The sequence below is a fragment of the Chelonia mydas genome, chromosome 5 (assembly GCF_015237465.2).
Source record: "Chelonia mydas isolate rCheMyd1 chromosome 5, rCheMyd1.pri.v2, whole genome shotgun sequence".
Classification (NCBI taxonomy): Eukaryota; Metazoa; Chordata; order Testudines; family Cheloniidae; genus Chelonia; species Chelonia mydas.
The window spans coordinates 47,334,096-47,353,235 of NC_051245.2; the positions used below are offsets into that span (position 1 = coordinate 47,334,096).

Sequence of the window (19,140 nt, forward strand, 5' to 3'; positions counted from 1 at the left end):
CTCTGTAACTTGAAATCTTTAAATCATGATTTGAGGACTTCAGTAACTCAGCCAGAGGTTAGGTGTCTATGACAGGTGTGAGTGGGTGAAGTTCTGTAGCCTGCAATGTGCAGGAGGTCAGATTAGATGATCATGATGGTCCCTTCTGGCCTTAAAGTCTATGAGTAGAATTTGGCCCACAGGGCTACCAAATTTCAGCCTGAAACAGGCTTTATTTTGCTTTGCATTTCAATGCCAGGCAGTGAGGACGTCTAAGGGCGATGGCCACAGATTACAATCCCTGGAAGGAAATCTAAAATAGTTTTTCCCCTTCTTCTTAAAAGTTGAGCTTTTTCCTTTTGTCTTTTCCCGTAAAATGGGCGACTGGTAACAGTTTTCATCAAGAATCACTATATTTTAACCTTCTTTCAAAATGCTTATAAATATCTTTGGCATTCAACAAGAAAATATTGTGCTACATCAAATGGGAACTATATTTTAGAGGCATATTGGAGAAACCCATAAAAGTAAATTGATAAGAAAAACAGGTGTGGGCCATTGAGAGGTGTGCGTGGCCCTATCCTCCTGAGATGTGTCTGACACTGGTATGGCTGTTGTACAGTGTTAATTAGATCATTCTAATTAATTCAGTCAAAGTGTAAATTAGGAAGGAATGAAGAAAAATTACCTTTGAAGGCTGCTAATACATTTAACCCCATGCTGTTTATTTAGCAGTCTAACAAAATAATGATGTTAAGAGTCTAACAAGGCACCAGACCAGGACACAGCTGTTAATAGCATTAAATATGAGATTGCAGTCTGTGCTGCAGGCACGTAAGCCTGGTCTGTGTTTTCAAAGGTTTTCCAGTACAGCTATATCAGCAGACCCTGCTAGTGTAGATGTGGTTCATACTGGCAAAAAAAGTCCTGTTTCTGGTGGTGTTTATACCATTGCCCTGGGTGAAATAAGCTATGCTAGCAAAAGGACTTTTTTTGCCAGTATGAACCACATCTACACTAAAAGTGTGTTGCTAAACAAGTTTAGTTAAAATGGTGCAACTTCCGTGAGTGGATGAGGCCTGAGTTGAGGATGGACTAAGACAGTATGGCCAACCCCAAATGTTCAAAAATCCAAAGCTCCTTCAAGTCAATGGGAGACTTTCCAATGACTTCAGCGGCCACTAGATCAGGCTCTTGGTTTCTAGGCTACAGCATCTTTTACAAGACGTCGCTTACTCTGCATGAGTTCTAAGAAATTCACATACCCAAACAGGCTTTAAACGTATTTTATTACATACAGATGTGCAATATCTTAACATCTCTGTATCTCTTGTGCCTAATTTCATAATTTAATTTTGTATTTAAAAAACAGAACAAAACTGTGTAACAAATTACCCTTTCATTTGCTCACCACTGCACCATTTTCTATTTCCTTATGCATGCCCCTAGGCTCTCTAGAATTCCTCATGATGTGCTCCTGCTGTAAACTGATTGTGTGCATATCTGTATTTTATGGAGTATTTTGAATCCAGACACGTACATGAAAAAGGAAACAGGAAACAGGTATTATGAATTGGCCATTGGATAACATTTCTTTCATTGGTTTCAGAATAGCAGCCGTGTTAAGTCTGTATCGGCAAAAAGAAAAGGAGGACTTGTGGCAGCTTAGAGACTAACAAATTTATTTGAGCATAAGCTATATAAATCTCCCCACTGTATTTTCCACTGAATGCATCGGAGGAAGTGAGCTGTAGCTCATGCAAGCTTATGCTCAAATAAATTTGTTAGTCTCTAAGGTGCCACAAGTCCTCCATTTCTTTCATTGTGAAGAAAGAATGAACTTCCCAAACTGATCTATCCAGAGAGCTTAAAGTCATTTCCATTTTCTTTCTGTAGCTATTAGAGACCATTAAAAAAACAAAACAAACAAAACCCCAAAATAAACGCCACCCCCAAATCTCCTTACATATTTTGGTAACAAGTTTGACGAACTTTATGACAGTATCAGATTTCTTATCTACTAAAATGTAGTGAGTTGCTCAGTGTCTTTATATAATATTATTGTATGCTTAGATGTTTATTTTTAAAATCAGCCTTCTTGCCCATTAGTTTTTTCCGCTTTGCTAATTGGCGAATAATTAAAGTCAGGCCGAAGTTTGCGATGCTCAATTACTTTACCGTATAAGCGTTAAGCGATAAAACTAAAAAGGCTTAATGAAAATGCAATCACAACCGAATGTTTTATCTCAGCAGATAGAAGGAACCCCCCGTACAGTTCCTCTGAGCACTGTAGTTTGCTTTGAATCCTACGCTGCTGGCTATTGGTTGAGAAACACGTGGAGGGGGTGGAGGAAGACGCATTGCCAGCCGTAGAAACTGGCCGCTTCCACTCGCATAAGACCGAGAGGGTGCCGTAGCGTTCCCAGGTCAGCAGCAGATGCTTCCAGCGCCGAGCCTGGTTTTTCTTCCAGGGAGGAAGATCCTAGCGGGCTGCAGATGGAGTTGCCAACAGCTGCTTTGTTCCGCTCCCAGCTCACTGAACTAGCTTTATCATCGCACAGAGAAGCATTTAAAGACAAACAGTCCCGCCTCGCTTTCCGCTTCGCTTCCTAAAGCCTGGCTTCCCACGTGTGATGGATTCACCCTGTTCCCTTGCATTGCATTAGCCTGGGGAATTTCTGCACAGTTAAAAAGCTCTGTGACATGCCTTATTATTTCTGCAAATCACAGCTTAAGCCTTTTATATGCAGTCAGATCTATGATGGGTTTTTCTCAGCGTGGTCTACCCGGGCACCCTGTAACATATATTTGAGTCCATCTCATGTAGCTCATCTCTTAAAATACACCTCATAGCACATCTCCTCCGTTAGCGTCTGTAGCATTTTGCAGATCGACGCTGTCTCATTCCTTCGGTGCGGAGACACGAGCTCGCCGGTGGCGGGCGTGTCCCTGCGGTGTGCCAGGCAATGGAGATTGCCTGCACCGATGCCTGGGCAGAGCTCAGCCCCGGACGCTGGAGGAGCCACCTTTGGCTCCTCATTGTCTGAGGAGGCTGGAGAGGAGCCCGTGCCCCGCAGACCTGGCCGAGGGAGATGGGAGGTGTGGCCCTTGCTAAGTGCACTGGGATCCACCGGGCTGCTGAGGACGTGGGGAGGGAGACGGTGGGCTCCGGCTCTGCGCGGGGGCTGGCCTTCCTCACTAGGGACACTGGGCGCACATGTCGCGCGGCTCCTCCTGGGGCCCGGGCTGGGCGAGGTGCCCCAACCCTGCCGCGGAGCCTCTTCCCTTTGTGTCCCTCCCCGCGCTGGCCCATGTGACAGCATTGCTTGCAGCCTCCCCGCGGCTCCGTTAACTCGCGTCCTCCTCCCCGCCCCTCCCCCGTGTGTCACTCAGCCTCTTTGCATATGTGCCCCCCACCCTCCCGGCCGCAGCCCATATACCCGCTTCCCCGCGCTGCAAAGCGTAGCAGCCGGCGAGCGGCCGCCTCCTGCAGCAGCAACAGCGCCTCCGCCTCTGCTCCGCGCACGCGCTCGCCCGGCCCGAGTGCGGCTGCCCGCGGCTCTCCTGCCCCCAGCCCGGGCTCCAGTGGGGAGGCACCGCAGCCCCCGGCGCGGCCCGGCAGGAGAAGGGAGGAAGGAGCGAGCCGGAGGCTGCTGGCCGCCGGGGAAGGGGCGGGACGGGACAGGCTCCCGCAGCCTCTCGCCTGCCCTGAGCAGCGGCCGTGAGACAGGAGGGAGCCCGGCGCCGCGGCTGTAAGTTCCTGCGCGCTGACCTGTTGCGGGGGCCGGGCGGGCTGGCGGGGCTGCCGGTCCGCGGGCGGGTGTTCGGGCAGCACTCGGGGCGGGGGGGAACAGCAGCTCTTCTCTCCCTGCTGGCGGGGCGCTCCGGGCAGGACGCGCGTCTGCGTCCCCAGCCCCGGGAAGGGGGAGGCTGTGGGGAGGGGAGGACTGCGCTAGTCTGCCTCTCTCCCTTCGCAGGGATCGCCCTGAGTCTCACTCCAAAGCGAAGCGAGCCGGGTGCGGGACCCGTTGCCACGGACAGCCTTGCGGGCGGCTGAAAAGGTGCATTGGCAGGGAGCGCACCCCGCTCCCCCCCAGCTTAGCAGACTTCGTGCAACTTGTTCCCTGCGTAGATCAGCTGGCGGGCTGATTGTCTGTGTTGCAAAATGAAGCATCACTGCACTGAGGCTGTTAAGTTGGGAGATATTTTCATCTCGCTGTCAGGGCGCATTTTCAGCAGCCTCATAGCTTTTTTACTCTACACATGAACTGAGTCTGTGTATCGATCTCTAATTGAATATTGAACGACTGTGTGGGCTTGATGGTAACATCAGACCACGCAAATGATAGATTCTGTGCATTAGTAAGCATCCTGTGTTCACTTCTGGAAGCAGGTCCCGCTGTTTGTGCACCATGTGCCCATTGCAACCTTTTGAAGGAAAATGCAACACTGGTGGATAGATATTTCTGGTATGTGGCTGTCTTTGGCAAATAGAAACACTTGCGTCCTGTAATACTAGATACTAACCTTAAATATTGATTTATTGTAGTTTCCTTTTCAAATTTCTCAAATGACTAATTTGGAAAATACACATAAGAAATATCAGTTGACTTTTTTAATAAGTCTGAGTAACCAGAATTTGAATGACCATGGACTTTACCACTTTCAGAATCAAAGGCAAAACCCATTTCTTCTATCCTTTCTTTTAGGAAGTTTTTCATACACAACCAATACAATGCTCATTTACACAAAGATAAAACAGAAATCTGTATAAGCTAATTAAGTTATTTCTTCTGCAGGTTGGGAAGAAACAGATACTATTTCTGATTTGAAATACTGGGGAGGTGTTCGGATACTACATTGAAGGGGAGCAAGCATATAGGCACGTAGGTACATAGGTGTGTACAATCACACAGTCATTTTGAAATGGTCTGCATTTGGCAAAAAACCCACCAGGAACTGTACAAAAAATTAATGCATAATAAGTGATAGCCTGATTTACACTTCATGTAACTTCTGTGCAATGGGTTATACTGTGGAGTGTTAAAGAGGGGCTGGGCATCACTGCAGACTTAGCAGCTGAGAAAAGGATCAATTCATGCAGTGGGTAGTCGTGAAACGGTGATTTTTTTCCCAAGTATCTCACTGGAGAACCGATGAGATTATAGTGTTCTGAGAGGAAGTTTTATCTTGTACATAATAAATGTGCAAATAACTGAAAACACTTTAAAAAGAATTTATTTGACTGAGCTGAGATCTTCAGAACCTAAGCTGTTAAGAAGTAAGGCAAGAGGTTGTTGAACATTGTGTACTACCAGATTTGAGGTTGCTGTGACAAGTAGCTGGTTGAAGTACATCATAAATCATCCCTTGCTTCAATGTCTGTTTCATTAGTGATTCATGATAAATATAGATTTGTATTTTACTGACCATTTGTCCTTTATATTCAAATGTTATTGTTTCTAAGGAAAAATTGCCTGACGGGAGTTCACTCATTTTATTCAAGATGAACACTTGCTCAGTGACTCTGTGAATTACCTCTGCTGAAATGTTTGAGGCTTGCATAATTTGCAGAAACAAATAGAGAAATCAGAGATGTCTGTTTGAATATTTTTGTAGGTTTGAATATACTTATTAACATTTTGGCCCAAATTGCATTCTCAACAATCACAAACCACATTTATTCACAAAAACACTACTTTGCTAGTAAATTATAAGGAATCCTTTTTAATGGTGCTTTGCCTCTACATATTGACTTGTAGAATAACTCAAAAACTAGTGTGGGACTTGAGGGGGAAGATGTACAAATACAGTGTGTATCTTTGTTCTGTTTGAGGAAATATGTTTAGCTTACTAAAATGTGACTTACCACACCTTGAATTCTTCTAAAAAGGCAACTTTAGAATGATACAGGTAATGATTTTGTTAAGGTTTGCTAAAGAGGAACATATATGAATACTGCAAGTAATTAATAAAAATGGCTTTGGTCACTGAAAGACCAGACCTTGTCTTTTAGGATATTGCTGTGTGCAAAACAGAAATGACATGAAACCCTGAACCTCCCTATGCCACAAAAGTCTCACAGTGGTTTTTATCTTTTTGCAGCTGAGATCAGTATTTCTTGGTAGGGCTGTGGGTGGGCTTGGGCAACATGCAGTGATCTGCACTTTCCTACCTCTGTCCTACCCCTCTGCATAGGGTCTGTAGTTCACCATTCTCAAACATAGGGATAACTCTAGTTTCTTAGCTCTTATTTTGTGTTCAGGACCTGATCCTGCATGGTTCTGTGCAGCCACAACTCATGAGAACTCACAGCACCACTCTGGATCAGAACACACCTATATTTGCAAGGTTTGAACTTTTCTTTATCAATGCTGCTGTGATTTTTTTTTTTAATTATTATTATTTAGTGCTGAGTGCTGTTGGTATGCTTAGCATTGCAGCAGTACACAGCGGGATACATAGTCCCGGATGCAAAGAACTTGCAATCAAAGACTCCATCCTGCAGTGAATATCACCCAGGGGGGATCCCTGTGTCTGCTTGGTCCCCCATTGACTTAACTGGGGATGCCCAAGAGTGCAGGGATCTGTCCACATGTAGCTCGTGTTAGGATGAGCACCGAAGGTCCTAATCCTATAAAACGCTAAATGCTGCCTGGGGATGTTGAGTGCCTGCATCTCCTACTGACTTCAGAGACTGGAAGCTGAGGTGGCTCCACACCCCACAGGAGGCACTCAGCCTCTTGCAGGATTGGGCCCTACATGTGAGACAGACCAATCCAGAAAAACATACAGAATGTTGTGTATTTGAATCATAACAACTTATGAAATGACAAAATCCTGTAACGGTTTTAAAATCTGGCTCCACAATGTTTGCCAAATGAGGGTTGATCTTCCCACTTTTGCATCTAAACTGTTGATGCACCAATACGCAGAGCCATGATCCTCTGTGTAATTCTGTAGCCACAACAAATCTGAAATTGAGGTACATGTTCAGTTTAACCTTTGGCAAGAGGGTAAATGGGTACATTTAGTCCTGGATTAGTGTATGTGACCCTTGAATGTCCTCTGAATGATGATTATTTGTCAGGTAATGCAATTATATTTAATGGGTATTGCAATTATACTTACCATGTAAAAGTAGTTGCATGCATTTTAATAGCATACTTGGCTACTTGTATTAACCTAAAACATTGGTCCAAAGTACTTTGTGCAGCTCATGTTTTCAGTCACAATGAAGAGGGCTTGATCTAAACCTTACCGAAGTAACTGAAAAGATTCCGATAGATTTTAGTGGGCTTTGGATCAGGCCTGATAAAGACAAACCCTATGTATTTCCCATGTTGCTCCTTCTTTAAAGTCCTGATGATAATCATTAGGAAATTAAGTTCCAGCTTAAAAGAAAGAGGTTGCAGTATTTTGGTGCTTATTTGAGCATGACCATGAAGTCAAAGGCAAATCATAAACTTCCTATTGTCTGTGATATGCCATTTGTGCAGAGCTATGCCATACTGCTGCTTGCTTGGAGCAGAGCACAGGTTATTTGGTATGCAGCAATCCATGAGCAGGTGTATGAGAAGTCTATAATTTCGCAGACATAAATGTAATATTATTAAATGCTGGAAAAATCAGGTTTTTATTCTGTTGTGAGTTCTAGCCTATGATTTCCAAAAGAATGAAAGGAATATTGTATTGATTTTTAGAATGACATACAGACCTCTGAGGCTATTTGGATTCTTACATCGTCTCTTTATCAGAGCACTGGTCTGAGGGCAATGGGCAAAGTTTTCCTCTAAAAAACATGAACCCTGTGGAAGTGGAATGATGTCTTAATTAGCAGCATAGAAGTATATGTTCAGGAATATAAATGGGGAGGGGAATTTCATGGTAATCAGAGAAGCTGAACTCCTTCACCAAACCTCTTCCCCACCACCATCTATCCAGGCTGTAGAGCACCAGTGAAGCTGTTTCATGATGGCTGCTACTGCAGCCCCTGGTCTGCAGTAACTTCTGTGGATGCTGTGTAGTCTGTCACCTGTGTGATTTGGTCAATGGATCTGTGTAGATGCAAATCTAGAGCCTGTGTCCCTGATATGTCCCCATAGCACACATCAGTTCAGTTTAATTCAGGGCCAACCACTTGCCTTACTTAATCCAGAAGATTGGCCCATACGAAATACATAAACTTGCAAATGGTTGGAAGGGACCATGGAGGGCAGTTGAATCCTTCCAGGGTCACATATAACTTGTTTCCCTTAAGATGGGAGCAAAACAGCCCTGGTTTTGAAAGGACGGGGTAGCAATGTAGAATATTCTTTCCTCCCACCCCCAAACCAACAACTGCAGACTCTTGTGCTCTGAGAGCCTAACTCAGGGGGACTGCAGAATAGCAGTCCTGCATTGATATCAGCAGACAGTACAATCGCATTACCCTGCCAAGACTGTAAGCACATACTGTCACCCAGTAGCAGGCTTCCACTGGAGATATACAAGATGTAGATCTCTATAATATTTAGCCATGATATTGTAATAAAGCTTTGGTCATGTAACAATATCCTTGCAATGTTATGTGTCTCTGTCTTATCTTTCCCACTCCCTGCTGTTGGATATGGAACCATTATATCAAAAGAAATCATCAAAATGGAATGAGTACATTCTTGTTCTCCCATGCAGTTTTTTTACATTCCAAGAGGTATTCTCTCCGGTAGCTCTTCCTACTATGATTCAAAGCAGGAGAATGTTTCAAGTGTGTTTGAGTGTGTGTATGTGATGAATCAGCTGTGCTACACTGGGGAGGGGTGAGAAAATCAGCTCTCCGTCCTTATTTTTCCTCTGTCTTCCTTGCCTACTATTGTCATGAAAGTTGGAGATCAGGTTTCCCAAGGTAAATCTGCTCTTGGGCAATAATAGTGGGGCATGTCATTTAAGAAACTTATCAGGGGAAAAAAATAAACATACACTGAAGTAGATACAATTCGTTGTCCTCTCATGTCTATAATAAGCTCAGAGCAGTCTTCCTGCTTACAGTCATTATCAGGGATGCATATAATTGTTTTTAATTAAAAGAAGTATGTCATAAACATTTGTCATGAGAACCCTTAATCTTCTTTAATTTTTGTTTATTTTTAGGTGTGGCAGAAAATGTCAGTCAGCATGCATGAGAATCGCAAGTCTAGAGCCAGCACTGGCTCTATAAACATATACTTATTCCATAAATCATCATATGCTGATAGCGTCCTTACTCACCTGAACCTTCTACGCCAACAAAGGCTTTTTACAGATGTACTTCTCCATGCTGGCAACAGGTCATTCCCTTGCCACAGAGCTGTCCTAGCTGCATGTAGTCGCTATTTTGAAGCAATGTTCAGCGGTGGACTTAAAGAGAGCCAGGCTAGTGAAGTCAATTTTCATAATTCTATTCATCCAGAAGTTTTAGAACTTCTGCTGGACTATGCATACTCCTCCAGGGTTATCATCAATGAAGAGAATGCAGAGTCCCTGCTAGAGGCTGGAGACATGCTAGAATTCCAGGATATCAGAGATGCTTGTGCAGAGTTTCTGGAGAAGAACCTTCATCCCACCAACTGCCTTGGCATGCTGCTGCTGTCAGATGCTCACCAGTGCACCAAGCTTTATGAACTCTCTTGGACGATGTGTCTTAGCAACTTCCAAACCATCAGTAAAACTGAAGATTTTCTCCAGCTGCCAAAAGACATGGTTGTGCAGCTTCTTTCCAGTGAAGAACTAGAAACTGAAGATGAAAGATTAGTATATGAGTCAGCTATTAACTGGGTTAACTATGATCTGAATAAGCGCCACTGTTATCTCCCTGAACTATTGCAAACTGTGAGACTGGCTCTCTTGCCAGCCATCTACCTTATGGAGAATGTAGCCATGGAAGAACTTATCACTAAGCAAAGGAAAAGCAAAGATATAGTAGAAGAAGCAATAAGATGCAAGCTAAAGATCTTACAGAATGATGGTGTGGTCACCAGTTTGTGTGCCAGACCTCGTAAAACTGGCCATGCACTGTTTCTTCTGGGGGGCCAAACCTTTATGTGTGACAAGCTGTATCTGGTGGACCAAAAGGCAAAAGAGATCATTCCAAAGGCTGACATCCCAAGTCCACGGAAAGAGTTCAGTGCTTGTGCTATTGGCTGCAAAGTGTATATCACTGGAGGTCGGGGATCAGAAAACGGAGTCTCCAAAGATGTTTGGGTGTATGACACTCTTCATGAGGAGTGGTCAAAGGCTGCCCCCATGCTGGTAGCTAGGTTTGGGCATGGTTCTGCTGAACTCAAACACTGTTTGTATGTAGTAGGAGGACACACAGCAGCAACTGGTTGCCTTCCAGCTTCCCCTTCAGTATCCTTAAAGCAAGTAGAACAGTATGACCCTGTGACCAACAAATGGACAATGGTTGCACCACTTCGAGAAGGAGTAAGCAATGCAGCTGTAGTTAGTGCAAAGCTTAAGCTATTTGCTTTTGGTGGCACCAGTGTTAGCCATGACAAGCTGCCCAAAGTTCAATGTTATGATCAATGTGAAAATAGATGGACAGTACCAGCCACCTGCCCCCAGCCCTGGCGCTACACAGCTGCAGCTGTTTTGGGTAACCAGATTTTTATTATGGGTGGAGATACTGAATTCTCTGCATGCTCAGCTTATAAATTCAACAGTGAAACATACCAGTGGACTAAGGTGGGAGATGTGACAGCTAAGCGAATGAGCTGCCATGCAGTAGCATCTGGAAACAAACTATATGTAGTGGGAGGCTATTTTGGGATTCAAAGATGCAAAACATTGGACTGCTATGATCCCACATTAGATGTATGGAACAGCATAACCACAGTGCCCTATTCACTAATTCCCACAGCATTTGTCAGCACATGGAAACACCTCCCCTCATAACTGTGTGTGTGTTGCGATTGCAGCTTGCCAGGTAAGAAATTAGACTTATGAATACAAATATAATAGTACTTAGCACTCGCAGTGCTTTACATCCACAGATCTCAAAGGAGGGTAAGTAAATTATTTGTATTTTACAGTAAGGAAAACTGAGGCACACAGCTGTTAAGTGACTTGTCCAAGGTCATGCATCAAATTAGTGACCGAGCCAGGAATGGAACCCAGATTGCTTGGCTCCCCGTACCATGCTCTCTTCACTGGATTGATCACTTTGCCTCCCAGTTTAGATGTTGAATATGTTATTTCCACTAGGTCTGATGCTGATGGGAAAATATAGTTTAATTATGACAAAATCAGTTATAAATCATTAACCTACTAGGGATAGGTGGTGTTTCCTTAACTATACAGAACTGGTCAATCAACATGAGAACCTAAAAAGACTTCTGTTAACCCTCTAATCATGAGCTGCAGCAGGGTGGTGACTCGGTCCAAATGGACAGCTCTCTGTTTGTGTGAACAATCTTGCTGCAGCTGCATTGTTACCAGTGGATATGTAAGGTGTTGCACAAACACACTGGGTCAAGTCAACCCTCCTGCAACAGCTGAAGTAAATAGAATTGCACCTGCTTATGCTAATTTTGAATTGGGCCCATTAAATATACTTTTAAAGCGCTTGTTTTTCAAAGGAAAGTTGTGTTTATATGTCTGACTATATATAATGTCACTCCAATATACCAGTAATACTGTGGTTCAAATAATTACTTGGCAGTGTTTCAAAGCAAATGCAATCTCATTTACAGTTAAGCATTATGGGCCAAACTCACACCACATGCAACTTCTTACAGGCAAGTCTAAGTTTGGCCTTGCTTGTTTTGCTGGTTATGTGGCTCCACTTTTTTACTTTTTGTTTCTTCATTTGGAAAACCACTAAAATATCTGAGCAGCCCAAAATATTAATGTCAGTTTATAAACAAAACAGAGTTAACTTGCTAGGCATTGTCTCAAACTAAATCTGATTTTTCATTATTCCCCCCCCTCCCCCAATCTTTTCCTGAATTGCATCACTTAAGTTAAGTCTCTGATATTTTTTAGAGTTCTTACTTGAGTTATTTTGCATTAAAACTTACAAATACTATGCTTTAGTGTGTGTTGCTCAGTTTTTTCTGAGAGACTGCAATGCAGCATCATGGCTACAAACACATTTTGATGGCATGTTTAACCCTCAGAAGCACCCTTTGTTGCCTAAATGAGCCATGCCTTGTGAGTAGTAATTTCTTAAGGGATTTGAATACTGCATAATGTAACCATAAAACCAGCCAGGTTGCAAAAAACTATTGAAGGAAAAACAGTTTAAAATAATTAAATCAGCTTTGCAGTAACCTAGAACCTCCAGATCAAAGTAGATACCTCAGAAAGATAATGATACCAGTCTGCTTTTATAGACTTCATAGCATCTAGCTCTTCGGAAGGGTCATGTTGACAGGATTTTATTGGCAACTGGACTACAGGGAGATGGCTGGCTGGCTCCTGCAATAAATAGCAGGACACCCGATTGTCCTTGTAACAGGGTAAATCTGATAATTTGGGGATCGTTGTGGAATTTTTTCACCCAGTGGTGTGCTGAGGCCTCATCTTGCTGTTTCCCCTTGAGCTGAATAGGAATTTTGACTAAGTAAGAAGTGCATTTTTGGGCCACTGCAGAGTAGCAACTCAGAGCTGAAATCTAGTAGGAAATGTAGTGAGGTCATGTTTTCAATGACACTTTGGTCTTTGAGTTGAATAACCACCTGTAACTTTTCCATCTCCACCCACAACTTAGTCTTAGAAAAACAGAGTTTTGGATTCCATCCAACGTTTGCAAACATTGGAGACTGATCATATCCTGGGTATCTGAGACTAATCACACACTTCCGATAACTCAAAACCTGAGCAAATAGGCTTCTTTGAGACTACTTCCTTGCTAGCCGGAAAGCTGGGAACACATCTTTAAATCCATACCATTCAGCCAGTTTCTGTTATTACTCATTTCAGCAGGGCTCAGTGTTATCAGAACAGTAGTAACGAATGGCCAAACTCAGGATCTGTGCCAAGAAAAATACTGACTTTTATTTTCCTAAGATTGACTTCATTGTTCTAAAATTTACAGCACATAGAAACAGAGGGGGCTTTTTCCTGAAAAATAGGAGTCCGAATATAATGGCACTAAAGGCTTTCATTTGCTTTGCGATATCCTGTTAAAGGCCATTACTTTAGCCTCACTAGCCCGTAAGATAACGGGATGAATGCAACCGTAAACTGAAACCACTCTAGTGCGGCATGCTCATCCAGCCAGTAGATTTTTACTGACTCCCACTGTTCTGTCAGTGGGTGGGAGGGACAAGAAGGAAATTACTTCTGATTATCCTCTGTTTTCATGGTGTTGTGTGGCCCCAGCCTGCCACAGCTTAGGAAGATTTTAGTCTGCTTTGTTTCTTCCTTCAAACTTTGCTCTTTTGAGTAGGTTTAGCTTTATTTTCTCCTTGCAAGAGGTGTGTTTTTGTTTTGTTTTTTTTGGTTAATCATCCCATGACAGGAAACATAATTTTTGGCTTCAGTGTTGAGATATACCTTTCAAGAAGGGAAAAAATGACACACTCGTCTGAAGAATGTCTAGGCGACGCTAATCAGCAATAAGAAATGGCAAAAAATTACATTGGAAATAATGAAAAGGGTCTGTCTTAAACCCACAAAGACAAAGAGATTTCAGGCTCAGGCTGTGAGTATACCCGGCTGTTCTTGGGCATTGCGGCACTGACCATATAGGGCTACAGTCTGCTCTCCTGCACATATCTGTGTTCATTCAGATTAACTACATTGGCTTCAGAAGAGTTACTCTCTGCATGTGCACCCTAAATTCTCGCTGTGCTATTTAAAGCTACTGTAATAATGAGGCTGGTGTCTGGTTTGGAAACTTGCACTTAACATAGGCTTCATAATTAAATATGGTAGCCAAATCTCAGTATCCAAGGGCTATATTTTTCACTGAATAATCAGCTCCTGGAAAAGACTCCCGTGTGGAGTTGTTGAGGCATGGTGCATTGTCATGTGAAAAGAAGCGAGACAGATTTCTGCCATAATGAATAGCAGAGAAGTTTTAAATAAGGGGATTAATATGTCCACTTTCTCTATGGTGAATAAATTCAATTTAGAGTTCTTCATGGTGAACAGAGGAGAACCCAACCTCCCGGCTCCCTCCCAGCTCTTTCTTCAACATCAGTCTGATCTAGTTCAGTAGGGCCCATGAGTAGAATAAACTGGTTGTCCTAATAATTTTTGAGGCTTTTCTGGAAGAGAGAAGTTGCATGAGGTTGTTTTCATTTTTTTTAAGCATATTCCCACCCCATTTGTTGAGAACAGGAAAAGCAGTGTGTTGCAAAAACAGCACTGTCGACCAAATGCTATTTAACCTTTTATTTTATAAGGGTCAGATTCACACCGAAGTACTACTCTACTCCATGGCTAGTCCCTATTGGAGTCTCTGGGACTGCTTGCAGAGTAAGGCCAGGCAAGTAAAGGAGGCAGAATCTGACCTAAATGTTGTGGTTGGTTTATTTACTATCTGTGATTAGTTATTACACAGAGATGCACAAAAGGCTTTTAGTTTTTCTTTGACATCTAATGAAAACCTTATTGTATATTGTCTCATGAGAATCCTGTAAATCTTTTCTTCTCCCCCTCCTTTTTTTTTTAGTTTGCTCTGTTAGTTGGAGAAGAGACTTGGAATCTCAGCTACGGAGAAATGGTTTTAATGAAGAAAAATTGTTCAGAGTCTTTGAGTTTGAAGAAAAATATCTGCACCTTGTAAATTATCTAACCTGGACATGAAGGAATGGGAGGAAAAAACTGTCTTTGGTGCATCAGCACATGGTTTAAATATGAAAGAATGAACCTATGGTCTGATTCCTTGTACTAGTAATAGTGGATTAATGTCAGTGTTAATCAGACCTTAAAGGGAGGGGACGGGGAAAAGGAAAAACAAAAAAAGTCCAGAACTTTCCATAGCTGTGCAACCTACAACTCTCGATTTTCATGGACTCCATTGTGTGTGCGTGAAATTTGAAATGGTTGTCACCTCTCACTGTGACAGTTTGAAGTGTCAGCACCAGCTGCCGGGGAAGCAGGCCAGGTCTGAAACAGTGAGATGTCGCCGTGAATGAAGATACAGCTGTGTCACTGCAGAGTACTGCTGCAGGAATGAACTTGTTTATAGGCAGTGTCTGAAGAATCCATTCGATTGTCCTATCTGCAGTGAGTGACCCTTCATTGGATAAGGAACAGCACAATTAAAAAATAAAAGGTTTTTGCAATAGTGGGGAACTAAAAAGAACTCATTTTCCCCAAATGTTTTCTTTCCCTTCCTCCATGTATTTATAGGTGACTTAAACTGTCCCATTCCTGTTACGTTACTTGTAGATGTAGCTATTTATTGTTCAGTGCTTGCATGCTGAAACAATGCCTGCAGTTGTCTTCATGTTGTAAGGATTTGTGTGATTTGTTGTTTGTTTTGCACATTTTGTGGTCTCTGACTCGCTCTGCTGCACACAAAAAAGAAAACTGTTGAATAATAGTTGGAGGTGGGAGCGAGTGATGGGATGGCTTCCTCAGTCGGAAATGGAAGGATTACAAGGCAGGATCTTAAATTACACACATACTAAAGGAAGAAGCCATGGAGGTCACTTTCTCAGGCCACCAACTCCCCAGGTTAGATGTGGTTTATCCTGTAGATAGCGTCCCTGCTCCTTTTCATTGGCCTGTTCATGCCTTTCAATTTCTTATCTGGAACTAGCCAAAACTATAGACAGCTTTCTCTTTGTGCAGCTTCTCTATTACCTAGAAGATGCTGTGGGATGGTTTCTGTACACAGAGCCCCAAGAAAGGCATTGGCCAAAAAGTTATTTATTTATTTATTTATGAGTTTAGACTATGGGACATTTACCATAACCACATTTACCTGATTGAGTGGAGTCTGGCTGACTCACAAAAACAAAATAGATTAGTAGTGAACTAGTTAAAAAACAAAACAAAAAACCAACAAAAAAACGAACAACTTGCACTGACAGGATTGGCTCCTCTCTGCACGGAAGTGGGATGAATGAGTGCCATGGTGTCAAAGACCCGAAAGGTGTGGCACGATTGTTACGATGAAGCATGAAAAATTGCAGAACTAGAACTTAAAAATAATCCTCAAACTTTGCTGCATCTTTTATTTTCACACAGCCCAGAGATGAGTCTTCAGACACTTTGGTATTGAGAAATGTCAAATATAATCATGATAAACCAAAGGATTAAAAAAAAAGAATGCCCATTTTATTTGCTCAGGCTAGTCTTGAGTCGGGTATGAACCCATTCATTTCTTCTTCTGTTTCACAGGTGCTTTCCTTGCCAGATTTCATTGTGAAGCACGTGTTGTGTTTTTCATAAGTCTGTTGAGCCCAACTTAATAATGATGTGGTCAACAACATGGTTGTAGTATTCTGCTGCAGTATAAATAAAAGATTCTTAGTTGCATGCATGCAAAAACAAAAGTGATAATGTTGATGTTTGCATTTCTCTCTATGATGGTGAAGTCACTGTGCTCTTTAAGCTTACCATCTGAAAATGTTTACAGTGATCACCCTTAAATTTTTCTCACAAGGGAAGAATTTTTAAAGGGTGACCCAAGGTTTGACATGAACAGGACTCCACAACTATGTAGTAAACGAGTTACAGTTGTAGTTCCACTAGGTTAGGTTGAGCTGTTGAAGTATTAAAACATCAGTCCCCTTCTTCTACATGGCTTTAAACGATAGACATGCTTCTTAGGTAGAGCACCTTCCTATAAGCCCGAGTTGCCCCAGTAAAGTAAATGGGCTGGATTCTCCACTGCCTTGTAGGTGGGATAGTTATTCACACCTGTGCAATGTGGGTGTAAAATGCTCCCAAATCCAAATAGTCACGTTTTACCTCCTCCTCGCATAGGTGTCTGTGGCTACACAAGTTACAGGGAAGTGAAGTGTTGGGTCCAATGAGACGACTCATTTGACTAAAGGTATATCTGATCAAGCCCTCCGTTTTCTTTATTGGATGAAGGGATATATATAGTTCTGTCTTGAAGCTGCACCGTACATTGCTATTTAGCTTCTGACAAAAATCTGTTTTCTAATACCATGTAACTTCTGAAAGTGGGATGAATTTTCTGCAGCTGTTTTCAAAGTTGTGGTGTGCTTTCAACTGCTTGATTAATTCCTCTGTGTAGGCTGAAGGAAACTGAAGTCAGGGTGGGCCTCGGGCCCTGCAGGGAATATTCTGGGCTTCTGCTCTTTGAATTGATGTGGGAATTCTGGCTTACTACTTGACCATTCCAGTCGTGCAAAACATCCCACACTTTGAAGCAAATGCAATTCACAGCAGAGTGCACACAAAAACCTTGGCATAGGACGGGAAGGTTCTTCTTATTTTGTAGGCTGGTTGCTGTAGAAACTTATAACAAAGGACAGCCTTCCACTTCTGGTATAATTGTGTAGACCCTTTTCTCTAGGCCTGACACCTGTCTAATAAGAGTGATTAGAGCTGAATAATGCCCCTTCCCTGACTATTGAAGTTGTGGTTCACATACTAACAGAAAACTGTACAAGTGAAGAAGGAAAATGTCTATGTTCTGTCTCTGTTTGCTACTATATTTTAAGGTTTTGTAAAACTGCATTTTTTTTTCACAATGTGAAACTGAAGGTCAATAAATTATTAGAGATTTTCTCTTCAATGAGTAGTTCCTTTGAGGGTTGGGTTTGTTTGTTTGCCTGCCATTTTTTTTTTTTTTATCCTTGTAACTCGCATCTCTTTCATAAAAAGACATCCTTGATATGTAGTTTACTGGTTTGTTTAAACTTCTGCTTCAGTTGTACTTGGACTGTTCCCTTTGCTCTATTAGGCCCCTTTATTATGATCTAGATCTCAGAGTTCAATAGGTAAAACTACGAGAGCTTTAAAACAACGAGCAGCAGGAAATGCAAGCCTTCATGATTTCTTTTGGCCTTTGAAGTACAGTTTAGGGTCTAATATGAATCTAGAACAGAATTAGACAAGTCAGATCTTCCAGAATAGTTCCTGAGGAAAAAAAGTTCCTGGATCTGTATAAAGCATTTTAAGATGTATATATTTGTATGTGTATATACACAGACGCATACACTGAGCTAAAATCTCTTATTTACACCAGCACAGCCTATGAATTTCTAAGCTTACTTTTTGTGCTATAAAATATTTTTAATGCTATTGGTTTGGGGATCCAAACTCTTTTATAAACTGAGGCCCCCATCCCGCAATGAGACCCATGCATGCATATCCCAGGGTACTGCCAAGGTTTGCGGCCAATGGCCCCATTCTTCTGCCTAGGGGAGGGATAATTCTACACTTGTCAACCCATTGTGATTCCAAGGAATTCTTCCTTGGAGGTGGCAGAGGAGGGGATCGCTCCCCAGTGAGAAAGAGACCGGGTGTTCTACTTCTTAACCTGCAGATCACTTGAGAGCTGCACAGCACTGAAGGATGCAAGGTGTAGCCTTGGGCTGCTGCCTGGCTTCACTGGCTTCCACTAGTCTCTGGATAGTATAGTTGTGCTTTCCCTACCATGGTTGTTCCCAGAAATCCCCTCTAGTATGCAGGATACGCAGGAAAAGCAATGATTTAGTGGATAGAGCACTGGGCTGGGAGTCAGGAGACCTGGGTTCTGCTACTGGTCTGCTGTGTGATCTAGGGCAAGTCGTGTCACCTCACAGAAATAGAGAGGGACCATGTTCAAAAAAATTTGGTCCATGAGTTAAAGGACTGATTCAAAGCACTGAAGTTAATGGACTCTTTCCATTGACTTCAAGGGCCTTTGGATCAGGCACTATGTGGGTATATGGCTTCACCTTTGGTACTGTGGGCTGTGTATGTATAATCACTTGTGTGAATATAATGAGACAATTACATTTAAAATCAGCCCCCAACTAATACTGCAATCTACAGTAACCTATTGTGTTTAAGAGTGTAGCTTTGGGTAAGACCAGAAAGAAAAAGATGTAGTTTTCCCAAATCCCCTAATCTTGCTACCAGGCTCTCACTAAATTCTGCTGCTACTCCCTGAGAGATTCAATAGCCCAGTTCTTTTTCAAGCCCTCTTTCTGCTCAGAGGCTTCTGCTAACCTACTCAGGGACACAATACATAGTAACTTATAGGACTAGGCAGAACTAACCAAC

General features: G+C 42.5%; 1 protein-coding gene across 9 annotated transcripts; it reads left to right on the plus strand.

Annotated features, from left to right (window-relative positions):
* The first annotated feature begins 3,406 nt into the window (after positions 1–3,406).
* ENC1 (ectodermal-neural cortex 1) lies at positions 3,407–17,662 on the plus strand. 9 transcript variants are annotated; one of them, XM_043547623.1, is made up of 6 exons: positions 3,407–3,731; positions 4,779–4,877; positions 6,245–6,330; positions 8,609–8,671; positions 9,109–10,921; positions 14,618–17,662. In XM_043547623.1, the coding sequence occupies exon 5, from the start codon at positions 9,121–9,123 to the stop codon at positions 10,888–10,890; it is 1,770 nt and encodes a 589-aa protein (XP_043403558.1). In that variant the 5' UTR covers positions 3,407–3,731; positions 4,779–4,877; positions 6,245–6,330; positions 8,609–8,671; positions 9,109–9,120; the 3' UTR covers positions 10,891–10,921; positions 14,618–17,662. The 9 variants fall into 9 exon arrangements, with proteins under 9 accessions (XP_043403558.1, XP_043403559.1, XP_037758945.1 ...); XM_043547624.1 differs by having other exon boundaries at positions 4,779–4,865; XM_037903017.2 differs by lacking the exon at positions 8,609–8,671 and having other exon boundaries at positions 3,408–3,731.
* The last annotated feature ends 1,478 nt before the right edge of the window (positions 17,663–19,140 follow it).